The sequence below is a fragment of the Eleutherodactylus coqui genome, chromosome 11 (assembly GCF_035609145.1).
Source record: "Eleutherodactylus coqui strain aEleCoq1 chromosome 11, aEleCoq1.hap1, whole genome shotgun sequence".
Taxonomy (NCBI): Eukaryota; Metazoa; Chordata; class Amphibia; order Anura; family Eleutherodactylidae; genus Eleutherodactylus; species Eleutherodactylus coqui.
The window spans coordinates 42,860,059-42,880,490 of record NC_089847.1 but is presented as its reverse complement, the minus strand read 5'-3'; the positions used below and the strand labels follow the sequence as shown (position 1 = coordinate 42,880,490).

General features: G+C 41.0%; 1 protein-coding gene across 1 annotated transcript in view; it reads left to right on the top strand.

Moving 5' to 3' along the window:
* ZNF423 (zinc finger protein 423) overlaps window positions 1–20,432 on the top strand; it is a 264,463-nt gene that overhangs the window by 221,116 nt on the left and 22,915 nt on the right. The window contains exon 6 of the mRNA XM_066583927.1: window positions 16,154–16,285. Coding sequence (XP_066440024.1) covers window positions 16,154–16,285 — 132 coding nt within the window. The remainder of the gene's footprint in view (window positions 1–16,153; window positions 16,286–20,432) is intronic.

The window sequence follows — 20,432 nt, the reverse complement described above, 5'->3', positions numbered from 1 at the left end:
TGTCACAGGCATTATACAAGCCCCAGCCCACTACAGGAAGTGCAATGAAGATTGGTTGGCAATAGCTTCATATCATAGCAAGAAGAAGCCTGGCAAATTTATAGTGACAACAGCAGAATGTGCAAAACTTTGCAAGCTTTCAGGTGTCACCCATGCAGTCTACACAAATAGCTTGTTCATGTTCTGTTTTGATTTTCAAAAATGTACAAAATTCATCATGATTAGAGATGAGCGAGCATGCTCATCCGAACCCGATGCTTGCTTGAGCATTAGCATACTCAAAGTACTTGTTACTCGAGCCGAGCACCTCGCGATGCTCGTCTGCTCGAGAAATTGGAGCTCTGAGGCAGAGAGAGAATTTATGCTTTTTGCCACTTATCCACCTTTTTAGATTTAAAGGAATATTCCAGGCTTTAATTATTGATTATGTATCAATAGTTGATTGTTGAAGGTCTACCACTCTGGAACCCTGATGATCAGCTGATCCTCCTGCCCACTGTCAGTAGACATAATCATCAATGGTCAGGGCCAGAAGTGTAATAGACAGCTTCACTTCCATTAAAATCAGTGGGACTGATGCCTTCTATTACACTTCCAGCTCTGACCGCAGTGGGGAGCCAAAAGTGTAACAGGAAGCATCGCTCCTATTTATTTCAATAGGAATGAAACTATCTACTACTCTTCTTGCCTTGACCACTGGCGATGACGTCCAGCCTGCTGCACTGACAGCAAGTCGGCGGATTACCTAATCGGTGGGGATCCCAAGAGGCGGACCCCTTGCCAATCAATTATTGATGACCTATCCTGAGGATAGGTCATCAATAGTAAAAGCCTCAAATCCCCCTTTATTATTGATCTCATTGAGAGTCACAACGTCTGGATGTATGTATGTTAACCCGGCTCTAGGACATATGCATCTGGGTTTTTGACATTGTTAGGCTACTTTCTCATTCTGTCTTTTCTGTACGATCAAGGTCTCTGTCAAGAAGATTCATGACGGAAACCTCTGACGTATCTATTTAACTGATGCCACTAAGTTGACCCGTTACCCATAGACTGCTATTGTAAAAAAAAAAGTTACTGCCCGGTATGCATCTTCTTATTGACAATCACCTCCACTATTCCATGCAGTAAAAACATGAAAACCATGATTAACCCCCCCCCCCCCCTCCAATGAAGACCAAATTGGTCTTCATCGGGTAAATGGGGGTCTATGATTCTGCTTACCATACAGCTTTTCCCGTGTTATTCAGTAAACGTAGACTAAATACAAAGTGTCAGAATAGCCCTACTGCCCTACCGGTACTCAAGCAGAACTGTATTCTCACCTGTGATACAGTATCCTTCATAAAAGCCATGGAGGAATAGCGTTTTTTTTGTCGAATGTTCTAGAAGCAAGGTCATGGAGTGGCCCTGCACGTTCTGCCTGTAAAGAGTGATATCTGCACTGTATTTCTAGCTCTCCCTCCCTTCAGCTCTCCTTCCCTTGTTCTCCTGAGGTGCAGATGGCCACATTTGCAGGTTAACTAGAACAGCTGGAGACACATTATTAGCTTCCTGCTGCTAACTCTTATTTGCTTAGAATTTTTCTCCACTCCATGCCCCCCTCCCCCCCCCCCCCCCCCAAAAAAAATGTCATAATTCACAACTTGTAGACTAGAAACAATATTCATCCTTTTTTTAATCAATCGCATTCAAATGCATTTGGTTCAGTTGTTTACTTGCAGAGGACGTCATAATTATCAGCCCGTTCCATTTAATAGCATAAATACATAAACTGTTATAGGAATGGCAGAGGCCAACGTCTCCGGGGAGCCCTAGACAAATTTTTAATGTAGCGCATTTGTCTGTGGTGGCAGATTCTATGGTATATCATAATGTTGATAAATTTCACTGTAGGAACTGACATTTTATAGCATTAATCCTAGTGGTAAAAAAAAAGTGATGGAATACTATCTTTATGCAGGAAGGAGCTGTAAGCGATGACAAGAGCGGACATTAAAGGTGCATGGAAATGCTTGCAAAGTAAAGGCTGTGCATCACCTTGTCATCTGTAATGCATTTCCATTTTCTCTACATTTTTTGGAGCTTTTCTCCAGATTTCCAAGAAATTACTACAAATGGAGGCTGAATACAAGGTGGTAGCAAAATGAAAATCAATAGCTTATTAAACGTCTAACCTGTATATACCAAGCTGATGTCATTTATCACTGACTGTAAGGGACGACGGGTTTCTTTTGGAGTGGACTAGAAAAAGGAATTTGGGTACAATAGTTTATATCACACCTTTATTTGCAGCAGTTTTCATAAATATCCAAGAAATTGGCCCTAATATCACTAATTATGGAAAACAAGGCATGCTAGACTGCATGTTATGATGTGGCCATGACCTTCAACTCAGTAGTCAACGATTATGGCGCCTTTGTTTTGTGGAATGTGGTCACTTATCCTAACAATAAAATATGGAGATTTTTAAAAAAATGTGTCTCCCAGGACTCGTCCGTTACTTTGCAACAAGTTTTATCTTCCTGTATTCAAATCATAGTAACATATTTTAAAGTATACTTGACTTTTCATAATAAGCTATTGTGTGTGTACAGGAGGTGTAACGCTATTTTTGGCCATTATGTGACTTGTATCCGTTTTTTTTACCATTTTATATCTAATTTTTAGTTGTCACTGAGCTGATGGGAATAGACTAGCTGCTGTGCTATCTTTTTGGCACACATGGAGAAAACCTCTGATTCTGTTTTGTTACACACATACTTAAATAACTAAATCATGGAGGAGATTATACAGAAGTACTGAGCAGGGTAGATGTGATTCCAGTAGCTGTGGGACAGTAAATAACTCACCATTGGCTTCAGCCACACTTCTGTGTGAGTCACTCTCCCTCCTCCTCCCTCTCCTTACAGTTCTACAGACGTCTATGGGCAGCATGAGTAATCGTCCTCCTGTAATCTATTTAGTTATCTCTGCTACTAGAGACATACTTCACTTCACAACAGGCAGTGGACAGCTAATTAGAAGTAAGGAGACCCTAATGGACCCCCACTTTAGAGGGATCTTTTAGCACAAAAACTTCATTTTAGGTAAATAAAGTAATTTGCACGTTTGCTATCTTTCACATTGTCTATCACATAAGCACAAGTTGGTTGAATATTTAGAGACCATTTAAGTTCTGGTTCCGCAATTCTTTTTTTTTTCTTTTTTTACAGAATGTGAAACCCCCTTAGAGTGCGTTCACACGTGTGGAATTAACCCGCATAACGCACGACAAGCCGTAGTAAATTCCACTTCAAAATCCGCACAACTCCACGTGGGTTTGGATGTGGAATTGAAATCTGCTTAATTCTTAGGGCAATTCCGCCTCAAAATCCACAATGAGTCTTGCCGATTTTGTGCAGAATTGGCAGCAAATTCAGGTGATAGTCGCCCCATGTACCCGTGACCGCTGACAGGGCACTGAGCGACTAATCGCTTGATTGTTGGAGTTGAGCTAAAAACCAAGCGACTGTCGGCCCGTGTTAACAGGCGGTCGTTCATCTATGAACGAGTACCTGTTTGCAGCCAATGGAGGTGGGTGGCCAGAAGATAGCTCTGGCCCATTCTGTGAACGACTGTGTAAAGCCCATGAGTGATAATTGTCGGGACGGCTGTCGTCCTGTGTGAACCCAGCTTTACATATAACAGGATGAAGGGAAATATTTTGGACATGAGTGTACTTGTTCTGCAGACAACCCATACAGTTACTATGGGGCTCATGGAGAGGTATGATCCAGGCTAGCATGGCTGCTTGTTTCTTACCATGGACAAAGTTTTGCTGAAAGCTAGTAGGTAGATACATTATACACTTGTGGGTTATAACCTCTAGCAACTAGCACCCAAAGAGACTTCTTCCATTGTGTTGCTATACAACTTTACGGTCTTATGACTAAAAACGTACATACATTGACTAAATGTAAAAATGTCAGTAAAGTTTTGCATCAGATTGTGGAGATTGTAGAGCTGTTCATGTTACTTGGATCTGGGTTGGTTATTACTCCAAGCATTCTAAGTACTTAGAATGCCACGTTTTGCCCACTACATGCATCCCATAGATCCTGCCTGCCATATGAGGTGGCAAACCCAACACACATTACATTATTTTTTTTGGGGGGGGTATTGGTACAAAGTTACTGTTTTATCAGATAAAGGGTGTCATTTTACTACAGTCCCTATGCCTTATTTATGTGTGGGGGGAGTGTTGGTCCCAACAGTGTTTCCCATTATCCACATATGTCCCTTTTAACATATATATATATAATTTTTTTTTTTTTGCATTCAATGAGAACATTTCAAAGTCGAAGCAGCGCCTTCTGCCGAGCCGCTCAAAGGGCATTTTATTTTCTCCTGTCTATATGAGGCTGAGCACAATTCCAAAAGCTTCATCATTATGCAAATTAGCTCAATTGGATTTGCTCCCACAGATGCCTCACCAGGCAGCATAACGACAGGAGGCTTCTTCAACTTGGATTGAGTTTAGGCATAGAACGGCCTTTCTGCCCTCGCAGACGCCAATGCCCATTTTAATATAAAAGTCAAAATGGAGCTCTGACAGCACTTCAGATGTCAACAAACCAAACGCTGTGTTATTCCCCTCCGGAATCCAGTTAAAGAGACACTAGGTGTTATTCAGTACAATAAATAGAACAACCCCTTTTTGTGATTTGAGGTCTGTAATGCCTCATCACTTAGTATATACCAGCTGAGGGAGTGATTTCTCCTTAACAAGCTTATAAAATACTTGAGTAATTTGTGAGTTTATTGGAGAGCTGATTACAAACATCCCCTTATGTACACTTCAGCGCTAAATTAACATCACCAATAACAACAGGATATCTTGAAGCTTTTCACATTCTTTTTTGATGTCTGACACAATGTTATATTGTTTATCCGCAGGACAGGTGTTTGCCCCTTATGTCAGTAACTATCACCCTGTGGTGGTGTTCACGTTACTACATGCAATAAGCTGGGATCCGTCGTACAGATATTAAATGCGTTGATGATTTTGGGCCATCGATTCATCAGTAAATTGGTCACTGGTGCGTATTGTTTAAAGGGGGCAAAGTCACATGTGTATCTGTCCAATCTGCGGTTTGTTCTGCTATGGGGCTTTAATTAAATTCTAGAAACCTGGTCCATAAGTCTTGTGATCGTGAAAAGGCAAACCGAAACACAGTTGTATGAGCCGGTGCAGTTTTAGAGGATTTACAGTTTTATAGTAAGGGCTGTATACTATACTACATTGAGCATGAGCATACTCCATGTGCCACTGTATGGTGCCCCCTACGGTGCAGTCCTCCGAAGATATTCTCTCCAACATGTCCATAGTATGTCTCATGAAGAGAATGTGGCTGATAGCAACAGCATTGAGTATATAATTTTGCTTTCTGTGGTTGGGGGATTGGCCACCTGTGACAAACGTCACTGTTGTAGATCACAGTTCTCTGTTGATCGGAGGAGTGGTGTTGGCTATCCACTCCAATAAACAACCTCAAACAGCGGAGTGATATATTCATTGCCACCTCTATCATCTGCATTCTCTACGTGAGACAGACTGTAGTGGAGAATAGGCTTATAATATAGAAATTGATGTAACATGGTCAACTGGGGACAGTAAGGCCCTGTAGACTTCTCCAACTTGGAAGTTATATTGGCTGTGATAGACATGTGCATGCCACTGTATGGGGCTCCCGGTGGTGCCTTCTTAAGAAGATATTCTGTCCAATACTTCTAGTGTGAGTAGTCCCTGTGATGAAAATGTAACATGATTGTATATATTTGGTGTATCCAGAGTCAATTTGGTTGGCTCTTCGAACTGGACGAGTCTTTCATTGCAGGAAGAAACTCTGTCTCTCTCTTAACCTTGGAGAATAGTTTCCCTTTTGTCTCTCCAGTCTGGCCAAACTGGTTTCAAAAGGAAGTCCAATGCAAACTGGACAAGCTTCAAAGGGAATCGCAGATGAATATTTGTCCATCCAGATCCAAGTACTTGCTTAAAGGACCGCTCAGCAAAAACACATTTTTCCATCTCTTTCTTCCTCACCTGATTGCCTGTCATGCTCTGGAGGTCTCTTCTGTGTATTCAATCCACTTCCCTGCAGTGTAGCACCCTTATTAGCCGCCATATTGATGCTGAAAGATTTTGGTTTTGCTTTCACATCTGTCCCATGATTTTATCAGCACAGCTATACCATTTCTTTCTACAAGGGGGAAATGGGGTGGTGGTGGTGGGGTGGGGGGCAGTTTAACCCTTTAAGGACATGGCCTCCTTTGGGCTTAAGAACGTAATGATTTTTGGTGGATTTTCATCTCCACTTTTCAAAAGCCATAACTTTTTTATTTTTCAAAAAAATCACCTGAGTGTCCCTTTAATAAACTAATGGGTAGTTCTGAAAGTCAGGGACTGAAATTATAACCCATGTGTTGCACAATAGAAATACTTTCAAATTTTTGAGGCTAGCCGAGCTGAAATATGTTCCATTTTTTTCATCCCAGCCTTAGGAATGCAAAGACTCTAAAGACAGTGTTTCTCTACTCCAGTCCTCAGCGACCCCAACAGGTCATGTTTTCGGGATTTCCTCAGTATTGCAAAGGTGATGTAATTATTGTCGGTGCCTCAGACATTGGCACAGTTGTTCTTTCTATAGGATATCCTGAAAACATGACCTGTGCAAGTTTTCGGTTTTTGTGTTTTTCTGTTGTATTTTTTATTGTAAGTACAGCATTTTTTTAAAATAAAAAGCTTAAAACGTTAATCAGTTCCGTCCTTGTCGCTCTGAATCTTTAAGCCTTTGGTAGTGTTAACCTTCTGACTGCGTATATTTGGGGGACTTCTAGCCCCACATTCCCTGAGTAGTGGTAGCAAGAATCCAGGAGTGCATGGACTATGCTGGTTTGCAACATGAGTAAAGGGTGAACGCAAGATTGAATGAACGAATAAATGAATGAAATAAATTAATCCCTTGCAGTCATACCCACATCACTTGCTGAAAAAAGTGTATACGTTACAGTCCCATAATATGGAAGCCAAAGAATCATGGCCTACTGAGTACAGTAAAGCCCCATAGACTTCTCCAACTTGGAAGTTATATTGAGCCATTACATGCTCATGTGTTTAAGGTCTCAGAGCAATTCCTTTTGGACTGGATTGTGCATTACCATCTTAAGACTTTTTGGTTTCACAAGAACAATTAGCTAATGGGTTCTTTTTATACCACCATTGCATCCCACCCTAATTATAATAGAATATAAATGGTAAAAGGGCACGTTCTCTGTTATATTTCTTCGTATTCAATTCAGGCTTCTCTGTGTGCCATGTATTTTATACAGCACCCCAGAGATTTTTTTCCCCTTGTGGATTCTGTTTAAAGCATTACTTGAATGGGGGAATGCTGTGCCACAGAGAATGCCTATGACCCATTGCCGCTGTATAGTGTCCATGCACACAGCGGCAAGGTGCTCAAGAGCCTGAGATGTCTCAAAACAATGTAATATATAATTTTTTTCCTACTTTGTTACTTTTTATGGCAAAACCTGCAATTATTTTAAAACCAAGCTAAACCCACCCAGAGAAGGAGAAGGAGCCGCAATTGAAATGATATTAAAACAGTGCCTTGCGCTGCCCAGTTGCTTGTAGACCTTGCTGTCCCAGATGTGTTCAAAGCACACATCCTGCATTTTTTTCATTTCTCGGCATTTCATATATGATTCACTATCCAAACAGGAAACTGTATTTTATCAAGGGACATCCTGGTGCAGTAAATATATTTAGCCTGCAATAAAAAAAAAACCCTTTGTTTATATACAGTACTCGCATCTATTGTTTTGTCCTTGAATGGCCATGTATGAACCGCACTGGTATCGTCCTCATTCTGTGCACCTGGGCCCCTAAGGGAAATGAACGGGTTGCTATTTTTGTGGCTAATGGTGGCTTTAAAAAGGGCATCACTGTCGAGTTGCGTAACTGGCACAACAAAACGAGCGCTTGTCACAGAGGATCAGTGAGATCCTGCCACCTACTGTTCCAAAACTCAAAAGGAGGCTCTGATCCTGTCAAATCCAGCCAAACCTCCAGAAAATATCTCCACTAGCAAGTCTCCAGATGCACAGAGTAAGAGACGCTGACAATTATCTGTTGTCAGACCAAACGTAGCACTGACAAAAACAGCCAAGGAGGAGGATGTCATCGGTAGTGTGCTGAGGCAAAGAAACAAACTCCACAGGATTGCAGAAGAAATGACTCCTGGGTTTTTTTTTTTTATATTTGCTAACTTGCGCAACATAATTTTGTCCATGTGTCTAAATTCAATAGGTGACATCTTGTAGAAAAGTTTGTCCTAAGGATTCTCCGCTTTGAGAATATAATTCTATAGTCTGATCATTCTGCTAGCTGACTTTTAATGTTATTGCTTCTTGATGCTTGAAGTCTTGGAGTTTTTTTGATTGTCTTAGAAGAATAGCTGGTTATAGACAATGGTTGCGAAAGAATGGCGCAGAGATAAAGCTGATTTATTTATACATCAATTGACAGACAACAGCCAGAGTTACATGAAAAGATAGAAGAACTCTTCAAGTTTTTAATGCACCTTAAATGTGGATTCCGCTGGTGACATAGCAGATGTCAAGTCGATACTCCGATTCTGCCCAGACGTGTCCTAGCATATCCTCCGTTATTGATTCCACTGCAGTGATGATTGTTCTAGCTCATGGAGTCTCACCAACCGCGCCCACGTCAATTGTTGGCAAGGTGCAATAAAAACTGGAAGAGTAGTTCTAACTTTTCATGTCATTCTGACTGTTGTGTGTTAATTCATGTGTAAGTAAATCGGCTTTACGTTGGCACCATTTCTTTTTGGATCATCCTCTATAGCCAGCTATTCTTCTAAGACACTTAAAAAAAACTCCAAGACTTCAAGCATCAAGAAGCAATAACATAAAAAGTTGCATGTGAGCATTCCGCATATATGCTGGTATATTCTGGTTCTTCCAACCTGTATGTCTCCCAATGTACTTAAACACTTTCTACGCCCAAACATATGCCAAAAAATATCCTTTTGGCAAGTGTCTTGCCAGTACAAGTCATCTTGCATCTACTGTGTTTAAAAATGTGATCACTGTGCAGTTTAAAGCATTTTTTATGGACATTACCAATTCTGCTAAGTTTTTGTTTTCTTCCTTTCGCTGTCAGTCACTGTATCCAAGATGGTTCTTCGCAAGTCAGTCTTTACAGAAGGTTAATTTGTAACAAACCACAGGAAATGTGTCTTACAGAATCGCAGGTTGAACCTCTGTTTTTACGCACCCCCAGAGACGTAGATTTGCAATAATTCTCTGTGCATAGATGACATTAGCCCTGCTTTGTTTAGTCTCGCCCTATAACGCCCTCTATTTTTTTTTTCTTGAATATGACCAGATTATTTTTTTTCCCTGAATTCTAGCTGTGGCCCCAAGTGGCCCATGGATGAAAAAAAGCGAGAAGGGTCAGTTACAAGGTTGAGTTCTTTCAGTGTTTCTATAGCAACTGACCTAATGCAAACCCTGGAGACTTTTGGAAGGCTCCCTAGGTGATAAACTCACTGTCCGTACCATCAATCCCAAGCCTTTGAGAACCCCAGTGTGCCTCATTGTCAGAGAGCTGTTTTGATAAGCATCTCTGTCCCCTCTGTGTCAAGGTAGGACTCGGAGACCTCATTTGTGCCTTCCGAACCCCCAGGAGCTGGTGGCTAGTCCTGTTTTTGCCTGACACACATCGGAACACAACCTCACGGGAAATAAATAAAGGGAGCTCAGCGTTTTCCTCATGGATTAATTAGAAAGTAGGTAGGAACAGAAATATAGGGCAGGCAGAGGATTTGGCGATACAGAAATAAACAGGGAGAGCAAGGTTTTTTTTTTTCTAAGCACAATATAGAAATAAAAATACACCGTAAATCCCATACTTTAATGTCTATACCCTCTCTGCATTAAAGGCATCCCAGTTACATATACACGCACGGCTGTGACCTATGCATTAAGTTTGTCCTGCTGCAGAAGTTGGGTCTTTTGTTGACACATTTCCAATTGTCGGATACTCTGTAACTTTTCCTTGTAGGATTTTGGGCTAATCTTGTTACATATTAAGTCTATGAAAGCAGTAACTAGTTATTTGCAACATTAATGTGTCAGCAGTTTCATTTGCTGCTAGTCTTCACACTGATGTAGACCTACAGAGAGAACATAAATAAGTGTATATGGTATAATAGCCTTCAGATATGGAGGTGGTGGGCTTCAGCTGATCTGTGAGCCACGAATGAATATATATACATTGTACTTTTATATTGATAGTTAGCTATGTGGTACTGGGGTCCGGAGCTCAGATCTTACCGCCATCACATTGCTTTGGAGTTTGTAGCTTCTCCTCTCACTTGATTCAGATCTCTCCTACAGAAATATGCTGAAGTTAGGGCTCATTTACACGGGTGTATGCACTATTTTCACTACATGTATATGTGCATGTTGCATGCATTTTTGATACATGTGCGCATTTGTTACATCCATATTGCATCTGTAATCACTGTGTGTTCACGCATGCGAGAAGGCCCAACTGATGCCAGCCCCCTCCCCCCCCCAATTGTCTCTTTGCAACATGCATACAAAACGCATATTTGACACATTTTTACATGACCCCATAGTCTTCAATGAGCGATTTTTGACCCATAAATGTGAATGGAAATAGGACATGCTGCGTTTTGTGGAGTTTTTTGTATGCGGACAATCATTTAAAAGTGCTCATCTGAATACACAATGATGTTGCATGCTATCTGTGTTACATCCGTAATACTGACCGAAAATACCCCCATGTGATTGGGGCCTAAGGGCCCTATTACACAGCAAGAATTAGTACAACCAGCGGTGATGTAGCGATTGTAGGCATACATTTACACTGAACAATAATTGGGCAGTTTTGATCGTTCATTGGATCATAACCGCCTCTAGTCAACCCTTCTGACGCTCCTTTCTATTCTGCGACGCCTGTTTATACCAAACGATGCAGCACCAGATGAGCGATCATCGTCAGGTCTGCATGAAAGGTCTAACGATTTATCGCTGATTGGTCCGTTCACTGCATGCATTTACATCACTCTAATGGTTAATTATACGCTTATTGCTACGTGTAAAATAACTATTAGATGATGAAGAATTAATATGATTGCAGCTTATTAATTGTGCGGAGGAATGTTTTGATGCCGTGTAAATAATGTTAGGAATACGCCTTTGCTTCTATGTCAGTTGAGTAGACTAGAATAAAACTCAATTACCTCCAGTATCTATTTAATTTCCGTTTCATTGCTATATTCTTCTGTCCTACACAACTATAATCCCCATCATTGTGAAAGTTCTGGTACCGTTTCAGCTTTCTTATTTCCCCTATACTAATATGTAACTCTAGCTGTTTAATGATCCATTGTCATGACTGTAAGCTTGTGATTGCCTCCATTAGGCCACACAGCAACCCGGCATTGTGCTGCAAGGAGATTTGTTAATGTAAAGAATAAAAATAAGACGCTATGGAGAATTAGTACAGGGTCTCAAGTTACAGCCTAATGACAGGGGCGCAGCAGCGACAATCCTTCTGAGCATATATGTGCTTGCTCATTTCTACATTTACAGCCATTAGCAAGCTGTAGATTGGCACAATTAGAAAAGCAATTGATGCATCAGCTAAATACTTATTATTAATTACATTGCATGCCCACCAGGAGGTTGCTGTAATTGACACAGACTGTAAAATGGTAAGAATTGTTGAATGCATCTGTGCCTGGCGATAGATGCGCTCGGCTCAAGAATGCTAAAACCACATTTCCTAAAGCCATAGTCCGTTCATGCCATACAGAACGTTATGCAGAATATACCCACTAGTTCGAGCGGCATTTTCTCTGCCAGTGTTATTTGCCCAAGCGATCGCAGCCGGAATCTAAATGTATCGTAGGTAGAACACACCGGTCGCATGTATTTGAAGAATGAGTGTTGTGCGGGGAGGTCAATGCCTCTCTAACAGGCACTAAATTATGTGCCAACAAAAAATTAGACAAATTCCTGCGTTTGACATCTTCAGGCACCGCCCAGGTTTCACCTTCAGAATTCACATAATCGGCTCTGATTTGTATCTGTGCCCCCTCCCTTCCAGACCGTTATGGAAATAAGTAGTTGTCTGTCAAGGATCAAATGCTTTTGCAGACAAAAGTAGGTAGTGAGAACATTACAGGATACTATCATCTCCCCATGATACTTGTGCACAAAGCTCTCTCTGTGCCTCTTTTGGCCTGACATAGTTTCAGCCTGACAGAATCCAGCAGGCCTGCTTGTTTTAAACAAGAGCACATCCTATTATTTTTTTGAGTAGTGAAGTGGAAAATGAATGCTTATTACTCCGCTACTCATTTTTTTTTCCTTTTTTTTTTTTTACAGATAATCGTATTTGCATCATTCACTGCTAATGGATCGCATTTTATTTTTTTTTTGCTCAGTATCTTTAAAGCGGTGGGGTTAAACAGAATTTAGGATACTATTCTCCTTTTTTTTTCTTCTTTTTTTTTTTTTTTTTGCTGAAAAGTTAACATTTTATACATATGATCTGAGTAGACCCCAAATGGTGCAAATCTGACCAGCAATTTAGTTGCAACCGAATGTTTCTTTCATTTTGTACATGTTATAGATTTCCAATTTCCATCTAAACAAATATGTATCTTGTTTGTTTAGTTCTTCTTTTTTTTTTATTTATAGTTGAGATTGTTTGTTTGTTTTTGTATCCAAACACCCTGATGACTTCTTTGCAGTCCTTTGTTTAATCGAATCTTCTCCCTGTGCCCGGTAACTCTGGAGTTCAATGTAAAACAAATATATAGACATGCAGGATAAAGCCTGGTGCCTTCCTTGTGCGGAGAAGCAGACATCACATTATCTCTGACACTAGCTTGTCACATGAAGAGAACAAGGACTGTGTTAAGATGTCATATGCACCTATGTGTTCATACATTATTCACAAGGCCTCCTTTGTGAGATGTGTGTCCACATAAGTGTTTGATATTTTTTTTCCCTTCTGCACAAAGCCCTCTACCGTGCAACGTCTAAAAAGTGCAAATGCGCGCGTCGGATCTACATAGAATGAGGATTGTGCAAATGTGTGTTGTATCCTATAGAACGATGCTTATTGTCTTAATGGGGTTTTTTTTTGTTTTTTTGCTGTTAAAGAGAATAGACTAGCAATGAGGGTTCTATAGATCCCCGGGGTTAAGGGGGAAGTCTTTAATATTCTGTAGATCATTTGAAAATCAAATTGTCTTTATCGTGACTGGGATGTAATACAGTGCCAACCTGCTGTGCCAATCAGTGGCCGTGGTAGCTGGCATTAGAAAAAAAATGTGACATTTAAATGATATTAAGTGAAAATAAATATTATCCATATATATATATATATATTCAATAAAATCCGTTTTGTATATATATTCTCCATGCATAATTACAAATGTGCTTCTAAATGAATGCAGATATTGTAGTTGTCATTATTATTGATTTATAGTTACACTGTATATTTTATTGCACATTGTAACCTCTTTTGGGAAAGGCAGGGCTTACGCAGATGTTAATGTATTTCATGCTTTCTTTAAATCTAGTTTTTTTCAATATTGAGAATTTTTATACTTGAAATGGAAAATCGAGCATTTTCTTAGTTGCTCTGTTTTGTGGGTTCTTTTTTTTTTTGCTATGTGCATTGGATGTCATCTATACTGAAGTTTTATCTCACCAAGATAATAACCCCCTGTAAGAGCTAACTCACGCAACTGTATTTTTGATCTGCGTGCTGTCCAAGCCTGCAACTAGACTAGATGGCACACAGACCATGAGGCCGTTTTCAGATGGGCGTATCTTTACTGTTCTGCGCATTTTGTGGACTGTATATGAAGCTTATGTATCTATTTACATGGCCATATTTTTCATGGCTGTGATTTGAAAACGTAGCATGCACGGATTGGTAATATTTTCTATTGGGCAAAGACTAATCCATCTTCGCCCCGTAGAATATAAAACCAATGACGGCAAATAAAGAAAAAACAATGATGAAATCCTGATGACGTACTGTTACAATGTCATCTGCAACACATCGTATTACAGAATCCATATTACAGATGTATCACCATACGCCTGTATGAAACTGACCTAATAGTCAATGTGTCAATTCCCACATCAGTTTTTTCAGACAAACACACGGATCGCCTTATAAAAAATTCAGCATGCACCATTCTGATCCGACCTGCAGACGAGGCTCACCTATACAAGTCAGCAGGGACACAAACGCCATCCTTGTGCTGTCTTTATTTCACGGATGCATTGCTAAGAGCTACAGAAAAAAAATAAGTTGGGACCTGTTTCAGGTTTTTCTTTTTTTTACAGTCCTGAAAAACGGATGACATGCGAAAGTCAAAAACCGATACACGGACCGCACATTGATGGCATACGAACTGCACTTAGGGGGAAAAAAAAGTTTTTACAGACGCAACATGAGTTTCTATATACTTGTGTAAATTCTGCCTTAGGCTACCTACACACAAGCGAGCGCGATATCAGGTTATGAAACTATGCCCAATATTGCGCTCATGAACATGTGATTTACCCGCGGATGCAGGGGCATTTTTCAGGCAACAACACCTTGCATTGCATCTGTGAAAAGTTTCCCATTGATTTTGATACATTAAAGTTCCCATTGAAATCAATGGACTATGCTTTCTGAGGAACGCGAAGAGAAAGGACATGTATCGCTCATGTATATGACTCCATTCCAAAGAATAGGGCTAATATTCCTGCGTCTTACAATGTAAAAATCTCGCGCGAGTTTCACGGTCTAAGGCCACTCTCACGTAGGCGATAGTAAAGACGCTGCATTTTTTACTAGGGCAGAGCTGCAGCATTCAGTGTGAGGATTGGCCTGTGTTGTTACTGCGCTTTCGGCAAGCCAATGACATCACCACCTTCACTTTCCCTCCCGTAGTACAGAGAGTTCTACCACGTTTTTGACAGCGTTGAAACCACTCCCCATTGATTTCAAGGGGCAACGTATCACGTGTAAAATACTTAAAAGTCTGAAAATAGAGCAGACAGCGCCCAACAAATGTGGCATTAGAAAGGCCGCATTCAAATGCTAGTCTGAGAAGCCCCATTGAAATCAATGGAGGCATTTTTACAGCTTATAGCATGGCGTATAAATACTTTAAAAAGCAGGCTGTGCGAGAGCGGCCTTAGGCTATGTTTACATTCTCATCAGGGGTTCCTTTTTTCTTCTCCATTCTGGCCGAAAGGATCTATCTTATGACGGAAACTGACAGTGCTGAGTGGACCCCATTGATTATAATGGGCTCTGTTCAGTCTCCATCATACTGCCCGGCTACAAGGTATGGCACACAGCTTGCCTGTAATAAGCTTATTTATGTACCTTCCACCATAATCTCTCATGTACACAGAGGTGCTATAGATGTGTTAGCTATATCTGCTTTATGCAGCACCGAAGGGACTGATCAAGAAAACTACATGCAGGGGGCTTTAACATACATTGATCTGATAGATAGCTATGATGAGATGTGTAATATCCCGTGACCTCATTTGACCTCGCGGGTCATCTCAGAGCGATCAGAAAAAGAATTAGGACCTTTACTAGATTTAAATAGCTATTTGGTCATGCATATATATTTCGTCGCCTAACGCTGCTTGAATAATGTATCCTAACAAGGAAGTAAACTGTTTGCAAAAATCAGCCTGCAGCATTCACAGAGTGTATCAATGCCAGTGTGACAGATCTGTGATATGCAGAAAAACAGGGACGGTCCCCAGACTGGAACATAAAGATGCGCGGCTACAGTTACCGCTCCTGCCGGCGTCAGGACCGGGGCGTCAATGCAGGCGATGAATCGAATGTCAATTTTCTTTTACGTCTGATGAACTTTAATTATAATGAGATATGGTGTTTGACTACACATTTTGAAGTTGCGCCGACTGTTTGCGCTTCGGAGCGTAATGCTGCATTTCAGATCCTAATCTGCTGTGTCACTAACAAGTGTGTACCATTTGAACCTTGCAGAGGAAGGAATCAATCACGAGTGCAAGCTGTGCAACCAGATGTTTGACTCTCCGGCGAAGCTCCTGTGTCACCTGATTGAACACAGCTTTGAAGGAATGGGAGGAACCTTCAAATGCCCCGTTTGTTTTACAGGTAAGAGTTAAATCCGCAGCTCAGCATTTCGTGGCCCCAGGTAGAATTCTGGCACAGATGACTTCTCCAAGCTCACTTGATGTCTTCATTGATTATTAGCGATAGAAAAAAGTAGGAGAAATTGAAACACTGTAGCCAGACGGCTCGCTGGATCTGATTTTCATCGGCCATAGGTATCCTGATTTGATTCTGGCAACGTCTTCAAGACCTTTTTGGTTTTGTTGATTTTTCTCCTGCGAGGACTGTATATTTGTACGGACTTCTTGGCCGGCTTTTCCAGCTGATGATGTCATCGGGGAGTCATACAATAGAGACTGGATTTCCCAGGGAAGCTGAGGCCCAGAGTAGAGTCCCGGGAGAGCCCTCTGTTGGACAGTTTTTCTGTAAATGGATACCAAATAAAAATTCCCCACATATGATTCTACTTAGCTGGTTTTAATCTGACAGTATACAGAGACTCCATTGTCAGGGGAAAGGTAGAAAAATGTGTATTAAGACAGACGGAACATTGTAAGGTCATGAAGCGAATCACTCAAAGCTTCAAATCCTTGATTTGGTTAATAAGTGAATTGCTTTGGTTTTTACAAGGCTTGATGTTCTGGCCTCTAGGGGGAGCTATCTTGTTTTTGTTTTTTTTTTTGTGGCCAACTCTTAGGTTGAAATTTTTTTTTTCTACAATTCTCATTTCCTTTGGAGAGGTTATTTTATGCTTTTATATAGGACATATACTGTATATTCATCAGCAATGCACAAAGATCGTCATCACTCACATTGGACGCGATCTCCATTGGGACTCACAGTCTACATTCCAAATTTACCCATCAGTATGTTTTTGGAGTGTGGGAGGAAATCCATGCAAATACAGGGTGAACATACAAACTTCATGCCAATGTTTTAATTGGTCATACTCAAGCCAGAACCCTGATTTTTTTCGAGGAAAACTTGACATATAAGCCCTACCCCTGAAAATAAGCCCTAGCTGCATTACATTAAAAAAAAACAATATATTACCTAGCAGGTATGGTCCACGTCCTTCCCCGATGCTCTCCAGAGCTCCGGCAAGCTTCCTGCAGTCCTTGGCCGCCCACAGAAGATCGCTTCCTGGTTACGGGATTCATAAATCCCGCCTCCAGGAAGCAATGGCTCTGATTGGTTCTCGAGTGCTGCTCAGCCAATTAATGCAGCGTACAAGGAACCAATGCGATTGCTATGTTTGGTTCATCCAGCACTGCATTGATTGGCTGAGCCGTGCTTGAGAACCAATCGCAGCCATTGCGTTGTGGAGGTGGGATTTATGAATTGGCCAATCAATGCCATGGCTCAACCAATTCAGAAATCCTCTGAAAATAATAGCTAGTGTCTCTTTCGGGTCAAAAATTCATAAAAGACAGGGTCTTATTTTCAGGAAAACATGGCAAATCTCACCACTTATGATGATCACAGGCTCCTGTCGGGCATGGACAGGTGTTGTCTTCATGAGACAACTCCTTTTGGGGTGAGCTCACACACAGCACCATTGTTGTAGATTTTCGGTTATGGAATGTGAGCTGAATTTGCGCAGAAACGTACAGTATAATGGAAGTGAATAAGGTTTTAAAAAGCTCCATTCATTTACAGCAACACGCAGTCCTGCTGCGGATTTCAAATCTCCACCCAGCATGCCTGCGGAATTCAATGCAATGAGTGAAGTCTGTGGTCACAATCTGCACCAAAATCCACAAATTTACTTTGCGACTTGTGATCATCCCCGAAGGCTGGTTTCACACACGTGAGTGCAATATCGGGCAGAAAATCTCGGCCTGATATCGCGCTCGCCAACGTGCGATGTCTCCGCGGATGTGAGGCGTTTTTGTTACAAGCGCCTCACATCACTTCAGGGAAGTAGCGATCCTCTGTTTTCAATAGGAAACCTCGCACACCATTTGATGCTCTGCCAGCTATTCCTTGTCAAAAATCTACCTTTAAACCTGTCAAATATCAAAATCTGCAGATTTTGGTAGCAGAATATTCAGCCCTGCGTGAAGGCATCCTAAAGGTCCATATATTGCAGTAATATATATTACAGAAGTTTAGCACCAGTTTTGCAACATTATGGGACACTATAGTCCTGCTTCTCCTGCTAATGGCATCATATCCTGGAAAAGCAGGCTGCCCACCTACTTGTAGTAGTTACAGTCTACCAAATCATGCTGGTCGCCATGTGGTGGTACTAGCAGCATTGTTAGGATTTAGAGAAAATCTGCATTGAGGCCCACACAGAAAGGAGCTGAAGGCTGGAGGTTGTGTATCTGTGCTTCAGACCATTGTTTCTCAACTGCATTCACTAGTACTCCCAACAGGTCATGATTTGAGAATATCCCATAGACAAAAAAAGTTGTGGAAAATCTTGACAAGCTGATAATAATTGCATCAGGTGTGTAATAAGGAAATCCTGCAAACATGACCTGCTGGGGTGCTTGGGGGCTGCATACGGATGGGGCAGGTTGCCAATATGTATAACTTTTGCAACTTTAGACACTTCCCTAGTAATCTAAATCAGTGTTTCTCAACTGCAGTCCTCAAGTTCCCCAAGAGGTCCCGGTTTGTAGGTACAGGGGATTTAATTGCCAATGCCTCAGAATTGTTACGTGTTCCCTATCTGTAGGATATCCTTGAATCATGACCCGTTGCGGTACTAGAGGACTGGAGTTGAGCAACACTAATGATGTGAACTAATGCCCGCCTTTGAACGCACTCAAGCTCTCTGGTATATTTTTCTTGAGTACCGGTGCCCAAAACTGGAATACTGTGGGCAGTTTTGGGCACCGGTACTCAAGAAGGGCATATCGGAGCGGGAGCAGGTTCAAAGGAGGGCAACTAAAGTAATAAATGGAATGGGTGGACTACAATACCCAAAGAAGTTATCAAAATTTAGGTTATCAAAAGGTTATTTAGGTAAAAAAATGAGACAGCGGAGGGGCGACCTAATAACTATGTATAATATATCAGGGGACAATACAGAGATCTCTCCCATCATCTAATTATATTCAGGACTGTGACAGTAACAAGGGGGCACCCTCTACATCTAGAGGAAAGAAGGTTTCTACACTAACATAGAAGGAGGTTCTTTACTGTAAGAGCAGTGAGATTATGGAACTCTCTGTCTGAGGATATGGTGATGGTGAACTCACTAAAAGAGAGTACAAGAGGGGCCTGGATGCCTTTGAGCGTTGCAATATTACATGTTATAGTCCTGATCACTTCAGAAGGGTCAGTGATCCAGGAGTAATTCTAATTGCCAAACTGGAGTCAGGAAGGAATTATTTTTCTCTTAAATGAGGAAATGTTGGCTTCTATCTCATTGTTTTTTGTTTTCTTTTGCCTTCTTCTGGATCAACATTTGGATGTAATGGGCTGAACTAGACGGGCATGCCTTTTTCGGCCTAACCTACTATGTGACTATGCGTTATACTGTAGCTCCCTATGATGATGTTAGTTCAGATCATTAGTTAGTTTGGGTCATTAGACCAGCGGTTGGGCCCGAGCTTGCAGGCATATTATGGTTGATGAAGTTCACTTTGTATGAGCCCTTATTCTGATAACAATATTTGGGAATTGTCATATTTGCAGTTTTCTAATAATACTTTAATGTGATTTCAGTAAAAGCTTAGGTCTATTAGACCATATATACATGTGTGGAAAGCAAATCGCTGTACTCACCAACAACTTAGTGTATGATATACATTACAAGAGCGTTGAGCTCATCCATAACATTCAGCACATGGGAAGAAAGTGAGAAATTACACACAATACAACTAAGTGTGCTTACAGCCTAAACTCCACGTCCCGGCACGTTATGTGTGGGAGTCTGCCCCCAGAACATAATGAAGAGATAGCTGGGAGATGCATGACTGACCGCAGGCAGCAAAAGGATGCAAATAGATGATGTGATGCTTCACATCAGCGTGCATGTTAGAAGACAAGGCTTATGGTATTAAATCCTGCTAATTTTGTAACAAGGGTAACTTTATGAACTACTTTAACCCTAGTGATGATTAAAATTCATTCGTTCTTACTTTCATTTTTTCTCATGTTCTCTCTCTCTCTCTCGTTCTCTCTCTTGTGGCAAAAAATAATATAAGACAGTGTTTTATTTTTGGGGAAACAT